At 34.9% G+C, this 15,839-nt stretch overlaps 2 protein-coding genes across 3 annotated transcripts in view; both read right to left on the reverse strand.

The window, feature by feature from the left end:
* Window positions 1–5,829, reverse strand: part of Enah (ENAH actin regulator) — a 123,863-nt gene extending 118,034 nt beyond the window's left edge. The window contains exon 1 of the mRNA XM_078024677.1: window positions 5,783–5,829. Within this exon, the coding sequence (XP_077880803.1) occupies window positions 5,783–5,829 (47 nt within the window). The remainder of the gene's footprint in view (window positions 1–5,782) is intronic.
* The window catches only part of LOC144367248 (uncharacterized), a 77,564-nt gene that overhangs the window by 42,427 nt on the left and 19,298 nt on the right, over window positions 1–15,839 (reverse strand). The window contains exon 2 of one of the 2 annotated variants that reach the window (XM_078022911.1): window positions 11,678–11,805. The exons of the other annotated variant lie outside the window; for it this stretch is intronic. The gene's annotated coding sequence lies outside the window, so the exon portion shown is untranslated. Of the gene's footprint in view, window positions 1–11,677; window positions 11,806–15,839 lie in introns of those variants that run through there. 2 annotated transcript variants of the gene reach the window in all.

Raw genomic sequence — 15,839 nt, forward strand, 5'->3', positions numbered from 1 at the left:
ACACACACACACCCCTTGTTTATTTACATATCCCCAGTCCAGAGAATAGTGCTTGCTAGTAAAAATGTTTCTCAGGCTAAGCAATAAATACTTGATTATTTAACTTGTTCCTTCTACTTTCCCTTAGTAAATTTTCTGTCATAACCACATATTATTTTTATATTTTTAATTATAATATATAACTAGGTCAATAGACAAATACCACTTTTTGTTTATATTTTTATTAGTTGTTGATGAATATTTGTTTATTTATTTATTTATTTATATGTGGTGCTGGGAATAGAATCCAGTGCCTCACACGTTAGGCAAGTGCTCTACCACTGAGCCACAAACCCAGCCCTGGCAAATACCACTTTTTGTGCCAAAGAAAACAGCTAAATTTGCTGAATATCCCCTAAGAACAAAGCAAGGATCTGGTTTTCAGCCATAACAACCACCAAAAAGAAAAAAACTTACTCATGAAAACTTCCAAATAAAGAAAAATGTTATAGAATAATTTGTAGCATATTTTATTAGATAGGAAAAAACAAAAGTTCTTCCTACTTTCACATACCACTCAATACTTGACACCAGATTTTCTCCTAGACACCAAGTGAGTGTCCTATAATTTAATTACTTCTGATATTATCTACCTCGATTGTCCCCAACCTCAGATGCTAATCCCAAGTCCCAAATTTTAAAAAATGAACTTGTTTCTAAGCAACAAACTACTAAATCAGGATTCCCACAGTCCCATCCTGATATTTGGTTAATTTGTCAATATAGCTCAAAGAGCTCAGAAAAACACTTTTACTTATGTTTACCCATTTATTACAAAGGATATCTTAAAGGATACAACTGGTCACATGAAGAGATCCTATTAGGGCCAGGTCTGGAAGGGTCATGAATGCAAGAGCTTCCCATATCCGTGGAGTTAGAGTACATCATCCTCAGGCACCAGTTCGTGCTTGTTCACCCACCTGGAATCTTTCCAAATCCTGCCCTTTTGGTCTCCTATGTAGGCACAACTGACTAAATCATTGGCTACTGGTAATCAGCTCAGCCTCATAGCTTCTCTTCTCTGAGATGTGAAGTGAGGCTGAAAGTTCCAATCCCCTAATCATGGGCTGATACCCCTGGTGACCAGCTCCCCCTGCCATCAGTCATCTTTTTAGCACACAAAGAGACAACACTTTGGCAGTTCAAGAGTTTTTAAGTGCTCTGTGCCAGGAACCAGGGACAGAGATCAAATCATAGTTTTATTAGTTTAGTTTAGTTTTTTAGGTTTTGTTGTTTTTGTTTGTTTGTTTTGGTAATAGGGATTGAATCTAGGGGGCATTTTACCAGAGTTACTATTTTTTATTTTTAGACATGAGTCTCCCTAAGTTGCTGAAGCAAAACTCAAACTTACCATCCTCCAATTCTCAGCCTCTCAAACTGCTGGGATTACAGGCATGGACCTCTTTACCTGGCTATCATTATTATTACATGAAGCCTACCTATTCTTCTTATTATATTGCAATATCACAATTACCTACTTTTAAAAGCTTAGAGACCTGTCTCAAATTTCTAATTCCATAAAATACTTTCTCCAACATCAATCTTACCTCTATGCTACCACCACATACCAATTCTCCCCACCAAACAGAAATCTTGAGTATTATTTTTAAATAGTCACATCAAAGGCCTGAGAATTATTTTACAATTCATTGGAAACAATGATAACATTAACTAAAGCTGAGAACATTTTAAATAGATTTAATTTTATTTTACTCATACAAGTTACCTTCAAATTAAAATATACTAGAAAAGCAGACGTAGTTTTACTACAGATCAATATAGAAAAGCAGACAGTCTATGATCTGTAGTAAAATGTAGTTTCACAAATACATAATCATATATAGTACTCAAGTTTTAGAGATGCTCAAGTGGTAAAGTCTATACAAATACACCAAATTCAAAAAGAAATAAAAAACCTAAAATCTGAAACTTTTGGTCCTAAGCATTTCAGATAAAAAAAATACTAAACCTGTGTTTACAACTATACATTACATTCATACATAAAAACTAAAGAGGGGAACTGGGAATTCAGTTTTGGGGGGTTTTGTTTGGTTTTGGTTTTGTTTTTTTGGAAGAGAAAACATTATTTTTATGATGAAACTGCTGGTTATGCTGTGTAATAATCAAAAATGATATCACCAATCAGAACTACAAAATTAATCTAAACATCTCTAGAAGGGATAATAAAACATAAGTATTCCAAATATTACTAATGATTGGGAGAACTGGGCTCATCCACTAAATTGAGGTTGAAAAACCCTCAGCAGTTTGAGCCAAAACTTCAGCTGGCTTCAGGCCAACAATAGAAACCTTGGGCAAAAAGAACAGGACATTTCCATCTGTCAACCTAGAGCTAGATGAAATATAGTAGTTTACTAACAACTGTGGCATCAATTCTAAAACTGAATTTAAGTTTGAGCCATAAAATAACAAGAAAATAAGCAAATGAACATTGAAACCCTTGTTTATTACCCTTCCATCCAGGCTCACCAAATGTCATCTAGATAACAAATACACGCACGCGCGTGCAAAAAAAAAAAAAAAAAAAAAACTCCTAAATAGCTTGTAGGTCGAGCCTAAACAGAGCCTGGAGTTATAATTCTGTCTCAGGATTCAGATTCATTATCTCCTACATAAAGGTCAGCATATACCCAATTAAAAGCACCCATTGCAGATTCTTTTATCTTCAATATTAAAATAGGCATTTACAGCCTGCGAATGTAGCTCAGTAATAGAACACTTGCCTAGTATGCTCAAGGCTAGCCACACAGTGCTAAGTGGGCAATGGTCACTGACAATTAGTTTCTTCTCTAAGCTCTAGACATAAAAGGTCACATGTATGATCCATATATGCAATCCCAACACACTAGCCCATAGTAAGATTAGTAATCAGGCCAGGTACCGTGGAACATACCTACAATCCCAGTGGCTCAGGAGGCTGAGGCACGAAGATCATGAGTTCAAAGCCAGCCTCAGCAAAAGCAAGGCACTAAGCAACTCTAAATAAGACCCTATCTCTTAAAAAAATTCAAATTAGGGGTAGGAATGTGGCTCGGTGATTGAATGCCCCAGACTTCAATCCCCAGTACCATTCCCCCAGCCCCCAAAAAGATCAGAATCAGTCAGCTAAGTAACTTTTACTATTAATGCTTCTATGGGTTATTAGAATTCATATTCCACCACACCATATGGGTAAGTCATGTTTGATGCTCTCACCTAAATGTTAGAAGGCCTTGAAAGTCTCTACCATTCCAAAAATAGTTAGATAATATACAATTAATTTTTAACACAAATGTTCTGCTACAACCAACTTATGATGAATTCTGGGCAAAAAACAAGAAAGGCAAAAGTAATATTTTTAATTTCTTCATAAACTGTCAAATACTCTTACAGGGAAGTTCCCTTAAAAAGAAAAGGTATCAGAAACATTCCCAGGCGATAAATTAATGTAACTAGAATGAGCAGAAAAACATTTATCCTGGAAGCAAAGGAACATAATTTCAGGAACTAGGAGGGAGATTTCAACTACAGACTAACGTGCACCTAATCCCCAAACAGATTGTTTAGCAGCTGTTACCCTTGCCAAGGTCTCCATTCTCATCCAAACATTCCCCTAAAGGGAAATGACAACTCCCTTAAAAGCAATCAGCCCTACTAACAATCAAATTTTCCAATAACTAAAGAAAAAGCGAACCATAGGCCAATATCCCTAAAAAATAATAAAACAACATCCCCACCAGCAGCTCTTTATATGAATGGTTTACCCATCTCTCTTAAAAATTATATACAAAATAAATAAGCCATGGGGACTTCTTTAAATCATGCAGTTGCCAATTTGGGGTTCCTTTCTCTTCATCTCTCCTTCCAAGACAGTATAGCATAGAAATGAGGAAGATAATCACCTCTCTGTTCCTACCATCACTTCTGCTTCATCATTCATCTTAGACAACTAGATAGGACTCTCTCCGTTCATTCCACAAATGTTTCTTGAGTAACTAATAAATGTCAGACATTAATCTCTAGTTTTCCTCTGAAATACAGATGAACCCTCCATGATCTCTCTACAAAAATTCAACTTAGGGGCTTGGGGTTGTACCTCAGTGGTAGAGTGATTGCCTAGCATGTGTAAGGCACTGGGTTCAATTCTCAGCATGGCATATAAACAAATAAAATAAATGTATATTGACAACTAAAAAAATATTTTAAAAAAATTCAACTTAGGAAGTTTATATTCTACCTACCACAATGAAATGAAAAAGAAGAAAGTCACCTATGTGCCTTAGCTACCTTCATCCCAATAACTATCAAGAATTAAAAAAAAAAAAAAAAACCAAGAAATCTATCCTTATGTAGAGTACATTTCACTACCTGGCAGGCAGAAGAACATAAGCCAGAGTTTAGAGGAGTTTGGTGGTATCAGTGAAAAGATAGAAGGCCTATATCATTTGCGTACAAGTACTACGACCCTACAATGGCTTACCTTCAACTCCTGAGATACTCAACCTACATCATTTTGTGTCTCAAAGCAGTATTTCTCAAGTTCTTGAGATGAGTGATAAACACACTGTACATACTACAAACAAGTACGTGCACAAAAATACACAAGAACTGAGTTTCATGACACTTGACATTACACCATGTGCAATATGTTTAATATTTTCTATCACTCATTTTTTATGTTAAAAACCCAAAGTCTGAAAAATCCCACTCAAAAATACTCCCATATTCCCCCTTTGTGACCCACTCCCTAAGTCCTATTTTGGGGACAGGAAAAGAAATGATAACTATTAGAGAGAAAGCCCATCAGAACCTTAGGACTAAGGAGAATGCTTGTTTACCAAATCAGATAAGGGAGAAAAGAAGAGCAACATCAAAGGAAAGGGGGAATCTTCCACCACAGGCATCCCATTTTGAAACTCTAAATGGATGATCCCAGAGAAAGTTTTTTTAAGACATATCTACCAGGTGAATTTTGCAGTTCTAGTGTTTTGTGTAGTAAATTATAGCCATCAAAAATATCTTGAGATAATTAAATATACCATAAGAAATTGCCAATAACTGATAGGTTTTCACCTCCAAAGCAAAAATTTTATACAGTTTAATTAGCAGTATAATACATACTTTAAGGATATGATGCTTTAAATGGCCTGAATAATACTCACTTGAGAACTTAACCTTTATTATGACACAATTTCCAGACAGGTAGGTATATGCTAGTCTCCTACTAAACAACTGATCAGAAAGCTGGTACAATACTAGACTGTGATGTGATCTAGGATCTCCAAATGCATTTTTCAATGTAATCATCACTGATTTCTCCTCTTAAACATCAAAAAAACACCTAGGTTCCTAATAAGCCCACAAATTTTCCATTTAACTAGGAATACTTGATTCATTCTTATTCCCTCACAACTACCAAAACTGGAGCTCAATCTCTACTATTTCCAGCAGCCCTATCTTATTTTCCAGAGGTTTGTTCACTTCAAAACAACAGATCATAAGCTCCTTAATCGGAAAATCCTTTTCAATCTTTGAAAACCCACTTATTGTCTGTCTGATAGTACATGACTCCTTGCAGTCATGTACTATCAGACAATAAGTCTTGAATTAAAACAAATCTCTGGAAAATTCTTACCCCATTTCAACTGGTCTATAATCTTTTAATATAGGATTAATAATACTACCTTCCTGTTACCAAATTCTAGAACCTTGGTGTGTGATCCCTCATACCAACCACTCTCACCTTTCTGATTCAGTATAGCCATGGAGAATTCCATCTTTAATACCCATCTCTTAATCAAACCATTCAGATTATTTTACATGTACACCATGAGGGTCCTGTCAAAATTCTTTACTGGCTTTTCCTAAATTATACATATACAAATTCAAACTTTCCTACATCCCCACCTGAACACACCTTAACACTCACTCACTATTGACCTCAGCTCACAATTTCAGTTTCAGTTTTACTTAATTAAGACACACTCTCTGATGTATCCAGGTCCCCACTCTCAAAGCTCTAACTGTCCTTAGAAACAGAACAATTTACTTTCAAAAGGAAGGAACCATTCAAAACTCAGTCCACAATTTCAGTTTCACTTAATTCAGACACACTCTGATATATCCACACACACCCCACCAAAGCTCTAAAAGTCCTTAGAAACAGGACAATTTAAAACCGGTAAATTGTATAAATCACATTAAAATATTTAAATAACAACAAAATGCCCTAGACTTAGTAATTTATATATATTAATTTATTGTTCATAGATCAAAAGGTTGAGAGAGCCCAAGGTTGAGTGTCGGTAGACTGTATCTGATGAGGGCTTGTTCTTCATAGATGATGCCTTCTATGCATCCTTACATGGCAGGAAGGGGAGAAAACTAACAACCTCCTTTAGGCCTCTTTTTTATTTTTTTAAACTGAGGATTAATCACAGGGTTGCTTTTCCACTGAGCTACATTCCTAGCCCTTTTTATTTTTTATTTTGAGACAGGTTCTCACTAAGTTGCTGAGGATGGCTTTGAACTTGTGGTCTTCCTGCCTCAGCCTTTGGAGTTACTGGGATTACAAGTATGCATCACCACACCCAGCTCAGGCCTTCTTATAAGTACATTCCATTCGTGGTGCCCTACACTTCACCAAGGTTCCACCTCTTATTACCATCATAACCTTCGGGATTAGATTTCAATATAAAGAAGCTGGGGTGAGGTACATATTCAAACCACAGCACTATGGCAGAATGGCATTACTCACAAGCTTTAAGGAAGCAAGGAGAGCTTACTTGAGCTGTGGGACCACAGCAACTCATTAACTTGAGAAAATAACTCAAAGTATAGATTTCAAAAGGAGAAAGTAGAGACAGAAGGAGGGGGGTAATGTTTATCAAAAGAAAGCATGCACCATGTATACACCCAGGTGACAGAAGCTTCTCTACATGAAGCACAAAAACATCCAAATTATAACTTTACAAGTACTTTATTATTATAGCTAAGTCTGTATATGCTAAAAGCTTAAAAAAAAATAAAAAAGCAGCACCTAACTTTCAAGACAGAGTCCTTACTAAGGATTTAAGAGATCGCTAAAAAAAAATAAGCTTAAGAGAAAAACATAAAGAGGGATTTTTTTGTATTTGTTTTTTAGATTTAGAGGTTTCTAATGTTAAGTAAATTTTTTTTTGTATTTGGTCTATAATTAATAAAGCACATTAGTTTCTTTGTTTTTCTAAATATTTTCCCTCCCTAACTTTTCTATTTGCCTTAACACTGGTGAAATACTTCCCTAAAAGCTCATATTTCAAGTTAATCCATTTATGTAGATTAGCTCACCCGTATTAACCTGATGAATGAGAAGTGAGGAAATAACTATCTTTTTACCAAAGATTAAAGACCCAAATCTCACCAGTAAATTCAAAATACAATAATACCTCCACTAATAAATCTCATAGACTGAAAATTTTAAGACAGGATCTCCCTATGCTACTGCAAGGGAGATCCAGCCAGAAACTTGAAACATTATAAAGATTCATAATTTAGTGGAGGCTAGATGACCTCTCCTGCAGAATGAAAGGACACTCTGATTTCCTTAGCTTCTGAACTCTACAGGAGATAAACCAAGATTAAGGTACTGAGAAACATCCCAGGATCCTGATGCTTTTTTTGGTATTGGGGATTGAACTAAGGGGGCACTCAACCACTGAGTCACATTCCCAGCCCCATATTTGTATTTTATATAGAGACAGGATCTCACTGAGTTCCTTAGCATCTCACTTTTGCTGAGGCTGGCTTTGAACTTGCAATCCTCCCCATCCTCCCCTCTCACCTCCCCAAGCTGCTTGGATAACCACAATGGCCCTGATGCTTTTGATTACATCCATCCCAGGGTTGATTTTTCCCAGACCACAGTCTCACATGGTCTCTATCACTTCATCACCAAATAAGTGGCAAAACCAATGAGTAATCCATCTAATGTAGTGGGATGTGAACTGGCTCCTCCCTTAGTTTGACTGACAGCTGATGGTGGATATGGGATACTTGAAATTCCATTATCTCTACAAACATAATTCCAGCCATCTCATACATAATCAATTCCTGAAAAGAATATGAAAGTGGAAGTATGTAAGAGCTGAGCAACAGGCTTATTTTTAAAATGGGTTTTCATTCCAAGAGTCAAAAGATATCTTTAGTTACCGATATCTTTAGTTACTTTAGTTAGGGAACGAATGCTTTATTTTAAAAACAAAGGTATAGTAATCACTTAACACAAGTAAATATAAGAGAGATAAAATGAAGTTTCTTAATATCTCAAATTCTAGTTTTCTTGGCACATCTAAAACAGTATTTAGTATAAACAGAAATGATTTTTTTAAACACTGACCAGAGACTGCATGAAATGAAGTAATGTTTTAACAATTTTCTTTTTAAAATTTCTTCCTTTTCTTCTTTCAAAAGAAACGAGTACTACAAGCAATATTTCTCAACAAGCACTATGGTCATTTCAATCTAAAAAAAAATCACTAAGAGGGTAACCTTGAATTTCTTTCATCACAAAACTTCACCTGTTAGACATGCTTCCTGTATGGCTTAATTTTATGCTTAATTTTGCTATTGTTCTCCTTAGTTAAATATAATCGGGATCTGTTTCCAGCATTCCTTCCCTCACTTTAAAAAAACTGCTCCTTCTCCACTCCTCTTCTGTTGTTATAATAGTATTCTAATCTAACTGGAGAAGGGACAATAGTCCAAATAGGCTTTCTTACCAGGTTCCCCCCACCCAGGATTTTTCTCCCTGAAAATTACAGTAAACATTCTTTAACTCTCAATTTAAGAAGCTGGAAGAATGAGATCTAGAGACAGTATGTGAAGAAAGCAGAGATAAAAAAGAAAGCCAAGCAAAAATAAGAGACAGAATAACTCCTATTCAACCAAAAGTTATCAGCTCTGTTCTGATCATCCCTGATGTCCTAGAGCTGCCACTGCACATTGACTATAAGCTATATAAATAGGATTTTTCATAAGCTAACCTGAGGTTCTGTGATCATCAACCAAAGAATCTTGTCTGAAACATAGACAATCAACTTTACAAACAGGGTCCAGGTACCATGAGGTGAATGCTATGGTTTGAACCTGTCCTGTAAAAGTCCTATGTTGAAACCTAGTCACCCTAGGTGATGGTAATAGGTCAGATCTTTGGAAGGTGATTAAGTTATAAGGCCTTCACACTCAAGAATGGAATGAATTCTCTTAAACTGGAATGTGGAGAACTAGCTAAACTCATACCTTCTACCATGTGAGGATGCAGCAACAAAGAGCCATCTAGATGCAGACAGCAGCACTCATAACACATCAAATCTGCAAGTACCTTAATTTTGGACTTCCCAGACTCTAGAACTATGAAAAATAAATTTATTGTTAACTATTTTATGGTATTTTGTTGTAGCAGCAAGAACAGACTAAGACACTGAAGAATTGCCAATTTTGGAATACTTAATTACTTTCATCTTTATACCAACTGTGTCATCATTAACATTTGATTTCTTCTATTTTTCTCTCATTTGTATAAGGCAATAGCCAAATAAATGTATATTATGCTCTAGAAAAGTACTGATGTTAGCAAAACTGAACTAAGTAGGCAAGTAATAATACCATGCAGAATTCAAATTATTGTCAGCTGTCATGAAATACTAAACAGAAAATGATATGATATTTAACATTAAATTATCATTAAAAAGAAATGATATTTAACAGCACAGGTATATAGCATAAATAGTTCACAGAAGTAAAACCCTTTAATGAGAATTTTTGTACTCAGTTATTGGGAAGGAAATAAGTAAACCTTTTTCTGGCCTATCAGAAGAAATATTGTAAGAGCTAAAGCTTACAAAATAATAGAGAAAGACATTATATTCAATATCACAAGCCTTAAATTGATATTACTTATAAATTGTGCACATGTTCTTTAAAAAGCTGAAACTCTAAATAGTTAAAATTCTCAGTGAAAACCTACTATCAGTAAAATATATATCTCAATCACCAAGGATTGAACTTAACCACTAAGTCACATCCCCAGCCCTTTTTTATATTTTATTTAGGGATAGATTCTTACTAAATTGCTTAGGACCTTGCTAAGTTACTGAGGCTGCCTTTGAACTTAAGATCCTCCTGCCTCGCTGGGATTACAGACCTGTACCTCCACACTCAGCAGTAAGTATAAATTTGTATGAAAATATCACATACAAATTTATTTATTGATTTAGACATATGATATTTCAAATAACTACTGGTTACACAAAAAGAACTAAGGAGAGAGAGCTGGCCAGAAACTATAAATCTGTGAATCAGCAACACACCAATTGTCAAACTAAGAGCTGAATAACATTGGGAAAGTATGGGGAGGGGGAGAAGAGAATCAAAAGGTAGGAAAGGACTTGGAGATGCAGCCAGTAAGATAATGTGAGAACCATGAAAGCCTAAAATCACTTTAAAACAAAGTGATTTGAGTCCAAGATGATCAGCTGTACTGAGTGATGTTATGAAGCCAGTGAAAGCAAGATAAGACCTTCATTCTCAACTTTCCCTTGACTACCTTCTATTCATAGGAGAAGTTTACTGAATTTTTTTTCTTTTTTTCAGTATCAGTGATGGAACCCAGGGCCTCACACATATCAGGCAAACAGTCTACCACTTTATATTGCCAGCCCAATGAGGTGATTTTCTATCTGTATTTAATATTTAGGAATTCCCTAACAAGTTTTTGGAAAAAGCCATTTACCTCTAGAGTTAAATGATTTTCTAAAATAGATCAGGTAAGAGCTAAGAAGTATCTCTTTTGACAAGGTGGGTATTAAACCCAATTTCAGATACTTCCATAGGCACACAGAACCCACTGGAGGGTGGAGAAGAGAGCCTAATTACCCCAGCTTTGAAGGGAAATGTGAAATGAAACCCACACAGCTTTGTCCCCATCCCATACAACTTATCAAAATAATTAAGAAAGCTAAAAAGCAGGGGAAAAAAAAGTCAGTCACTTCATACATCCAAAAAGATGTGCCTTAACTGGGTAGTGACTACATCAACAGTTTAAGGAGCAGAAACAGGTGAACTAGGCCTGCCTTCTCTTGAATCTGATCACAACCACAATTATAATTCTAAGTGTATATCTGGTTAAAAGCTCAGCAAAGCCATAAGTCAATTATTCTTAGATTTTAAGGTCAATGTCAAAGCACTCTCTACTATTGCTGGTTGTAGAGAAACGGACACTCCATATATTTACTGGCTGGCATGAAAACTGGCACAACACTTCTAGAAAGCTTTTTGGCAATATGATTCAAGAGCTTTTAAAAATTGTTTCTATTTCTTCAGAGATCTGATACTATTTCTGGAAATCTATCTTAAGGAATTAGTTTGCAATTAGGAGGGAGGGAAAAAACCTTCAATTTCAGGAAAGCATTATTCATTATACAAAAATCACTCAAAACCACGTAAGCAGTCATTATAAAGAAAATAGGTAAATTACAGTGAAATATGCAGCAACTAAAAAAAATTCTGAGAAGTTTTTTTAAAGCATGGAAAATGCAAAACATCAAATGAACGACGCAAAAATGCGCCAAATAAAATCAAATGTACAAATATAAAAGGAAAAATTTTTACTTACAAGTTGATGCAAAGATATAAAGGTTGTGAAGGTTATAAAAAGCAAAGTGTGGGGGCTGGGGTTGCTCAGCGGTAGAGTGCTCATCTAGCATGTTGGAGGCCCTGGGTTAGATCCTCGCACCACATAAAAAATAAATAAAATAAAGGTATTGTGTCCAACTACAACTAAAAGATGAATATTTTTAAAAAAAAGCAAAATGACTATTGAGTAAATCTGGTTGAGCAAAATGGAAACACAAATTCAGATGAGTTCTCAAGGTAAATCTACCAGAACATTCAAGGGCTGACAGAAAGGATCAAAGAGGGAACCCACAACATTTCTTTTTTTTCTTTTTTTTTTTTTGGTGGTGGTATTGGGATTGCACTAAACCACTGAGCACATCCCCAGCCCTAATTTATATTTAATTTAGAGACAAGATTTCACTGAGTTGCTTAGCACCTCTCTTTTGCTGAGGCTAGCTTTGAACTTGTGATTCTCCTGCCTCAGTCTCCCAAGCCACTGAGATTACAGGTGTGCACCACTGCTCCTGGTGAATGTGAGGTTTCTTAAAGACTGGAACACAGATACAGTGAATGCCCAGCAAGAGGAAAGTGGAGCCTGCAAGAGTCCATCATTCACATTTATCTTAAGCTCAAATGACTCCCTGCAATGCTTTTTCTCCTTTTCATTCCTGGTTTCCTTATTCTAAATCACCAATGCTATATATTCACTCCAAATTATCCATGAATAAGGATTTAGAAAATACTGTACACTAAGTAGATGACTCAATGCCAAATGGGTGTAGACTAAATGAAATCATATTAGAATTTTAACAACAATGTACCTTTCTATTTATATTTGTATTAAATTATCAGAAAATAATTTCAATTCTTTGCATACTCTGTTAGAAGAAACAACATGGAAAATTATCCAGAAACAAACTGAAAAGTGAAGTTAAATTATTTTTATATAGGGCTGGGGCTGTGGATCAGTGATAGCACACTTGCCTGGCATGTGTGAGGCACTGGGTTTGATTCTCAGCGCCACATATTAACAAATAAAATAAAGGCCTATCAACAACTAAAAAAATGATTTTACATAACCAACCATGATGTGTATAATTTTATAAAACAACTAACCACAATATAAAATAAACTACAACCTTTTAAATTTTTTAGAAAAAAGGACTAAAAGAGTTCAGAGATTATAACCAAACTAAAGTCATTAGCAATCCAAAATGTTATAAAAATATATTAACTTTACTTGGAAAAGCTGACAGAAAATAATTTTTAAAAATCATTGCTCATACCACTGAAGAGAAAGTAATTCCAAAAGAGGGCAACATAGCATAATAGTTGAGAGCAGAATAAAACTGCTGGTGCTTTAAGCCTGGCTCCACTAATTACTAGTTGTGTTCCTCCTCTCTGTGCCTCAGTCTTCTTATTTGGAACAAAACAAAAGTACTAACAACCATATAGATAGAGTTGTTAGATAGATGAGGTGACTTAATTTATTTAAAGAATTTAGAAGCAGCTTAGGCTAAGTTCTACTAAATAGGATGCTCCTATCCATTGTGAAGATGGGCAGAAGTAATTGTGGCACAAATGACCAGCACTTACTTAATGCCAATCACTGCATTCAAATATAGTTAAAAGGGTAAATTTCATATAATGTACATTTTTATCATAATAAAAAAGGCTATTATCCTTTACCCATTTTCTATTAAAACACTTTAATTTTTCCTGATAGAAAATTAAACTATTACATTCTATGAGAGACTATATAAAAGTTTAGGATTCCTACTTAAAAAAAAAAAAAACAACTTTATCAAAGCAGTTTGAGGATACAGGTATCAACTCCTGGGTTCATATTCTTCCAAAATAAATTTCAAAATAATCTGTTGTACTATGGTCAAATTACATAACTTGAATTCTCAAGCAAAAATCTACTCTTTGGAAGTTGGCAATATTAACCTCTCTTACATTAACACCACAAAAATAAACCACACTAACCTGAAACAACTTGGCACACATCTATAAACCCTTTCTTTGAAAAAAAGCATTTTCATGTACTTTCTACTTAAGAACAGAAAGAATTCACAGACCTTAAATATACCAATTACAAATAGCAACAACAAAAAAAAAATCTTTAAATGCTCGTTTTAAAATAAAATCTTACTAAATAGCCCTAAACCACTTCTCTCAGATTACAAAATAAACATGTGGTAAAAAGGGACAGAGAATACCAATTTACTATACCCAACACTGACTGACAATGTTTGTTGCATAGCAACAAGATTCTGCAGTCAGAAAACAGTACAGAACTCCTTTTCTTGATTTGCCAAGCCACAATTAACCCTATCAAGGTTGGGAAAGTATACCAAAACAAATTTGCATAGACTACCACCAATATCAGTAGTTATATGATATAAATTCTAAAACTATACATACAAAGCCCAAATTCCAATATATTTACAACTTGAAAATACTGGTACAACTTCATTCTCATATTTCTCTATGTACTTGCAAAAAACTGCTAAACCTCATTTTTGGACCACACTTCATTTGAAAGCATTATCTCTAAGAGTTTAAAAAACAACAGGTAACAGCATCCCAACACATCTTCAATTCGTAATTTAAAAGAATTTGATCCTTTCTGGGTTTTTTTTAAATCATAATTTAAGGGCTGGAGTTGTGGCTCAGTGGTAGAGCACTTGCCTCACATGTTTGAGACACTGGGTTTGATTCTCACCACTGCATATAAATAAATGAATAAAATAAAGGTCCAGCAAAAACTAAAAAAATATTTTTTAAAAAAATCATAATTTACAAGAAAGAACTATCTTTTCCTAAGGGTTTAAATTTTTCTTTTACTCAGAGTTTGTCTGAAATATTTCTATGGTTTACCTACATAGGTAACTGGTATCATTTACAAACTTTTTTTTTTTTTTTAATTCCACTGCACCTAAAGAACAAGAGAAAAAAAAAGTAGTTATTTCTGCCATTACTTTAAATACTTTATTTTGGGGTATCCCTTATAATTTTAAGACTGTAAGATGCCAAGCCCTACCTAAGAAATAGATTAAAGGGCTGGGGATGTGGCTCAGGCGGTAGCGCGCTCGCCTGGCATGCGTGCGGCCCGGGTTCGATCCTCAGCACCACATACCAACAAAGATGTTGTGTCCACCGAGAACTAAAAAATAAAATATTAAAAATTCTCTCTCTCTCTCTCTCTCTCTCCCCTCTCTCACTCTCTCTTTAAAAAAAAAAAAAAGAAAAAAGAAATAGATTAAATAAGAAACAGATTCAATACAGAGAAAATCAATTTAAATAGTGGGTTCTAAATATTTTCAGACATGAGAAAAGACCCTTTAGGTTCATGAATAGTTGGTTTTACTTTAGTCAACTGAGAAAATATGACTTAAAAGCACTTTGAATTTACTTGCACTTAAATGAATCTATAAATTATCACAAAAGCATCTACATATACCTGAAGTATAATACACAAGCAGGCTAGCATTTTTTTAAGCAAAGTTTTAGTACACATAGAGATTCAAGTATTCTTTAAAATAATTTTACAGCTGCACCTCAAAGTCCCAAATCTGGAAGACTATCACCAAAATTTACCTTAGTACATATAGGTTTGGAAATGAGACAAAGCTCGGTTCAGATCCAGGTAACACCACTTAGTGACTATGTAATCTTGGGCAATGGCATTCATAAGGATAATACCTATTCTGTGTAGCTGTTTAAGAAACTGGAAGTAGGCAGGCACAGCTGCACATGCCTATAATCCTAGAGAGTTCGAAGGCTGAGGCAAAGAGTCTCAAGTTTGAGACCAGACTGAGCAATTTAGTAAGATCCTAAGCAATTCACTGAGACCCCGTCTCAATTAAAAAAAAAAAAAAAAAAAAAGATTTGGTAATACATGCCTCAGTTCAATCCCCAATACAAAAAAAGAAAAGAAAAGAAACTGGAAGAAATAATGCACAGGAAGTACACTTCACTTTAGTTTTGTTCCTTTAACGCCTGTCACTCAAAGCCTTATACAATCCATCCCAATCTGCCACATTTCTTACCACTTCCTACACAAACTCCAGCATGAGAGTTTAGACAGTACTGGATGTGATCTTAAGGATGGAAAATGAAATGTGAGAAGTAAACAGTAT

The sequence above is a fragment of the Ictidomys tridecemlineatus genome, chromosome 10 (genome assembly GCF_052094955.1).
Source record: "Ictidomys tridecemlineatus isolate mIctTri1 chromosome 10, mIctTri1.hap1, whole genome shotgun sequence".
In the NCBI taxonomy this organism is placed as follows: domain Eukaryota; kingdom Metazoa; phylum Chordata; class Mammalia; order Rodentia; family Sciuridae; genus Ictidomys; species Ictidomys tridecemlineatus.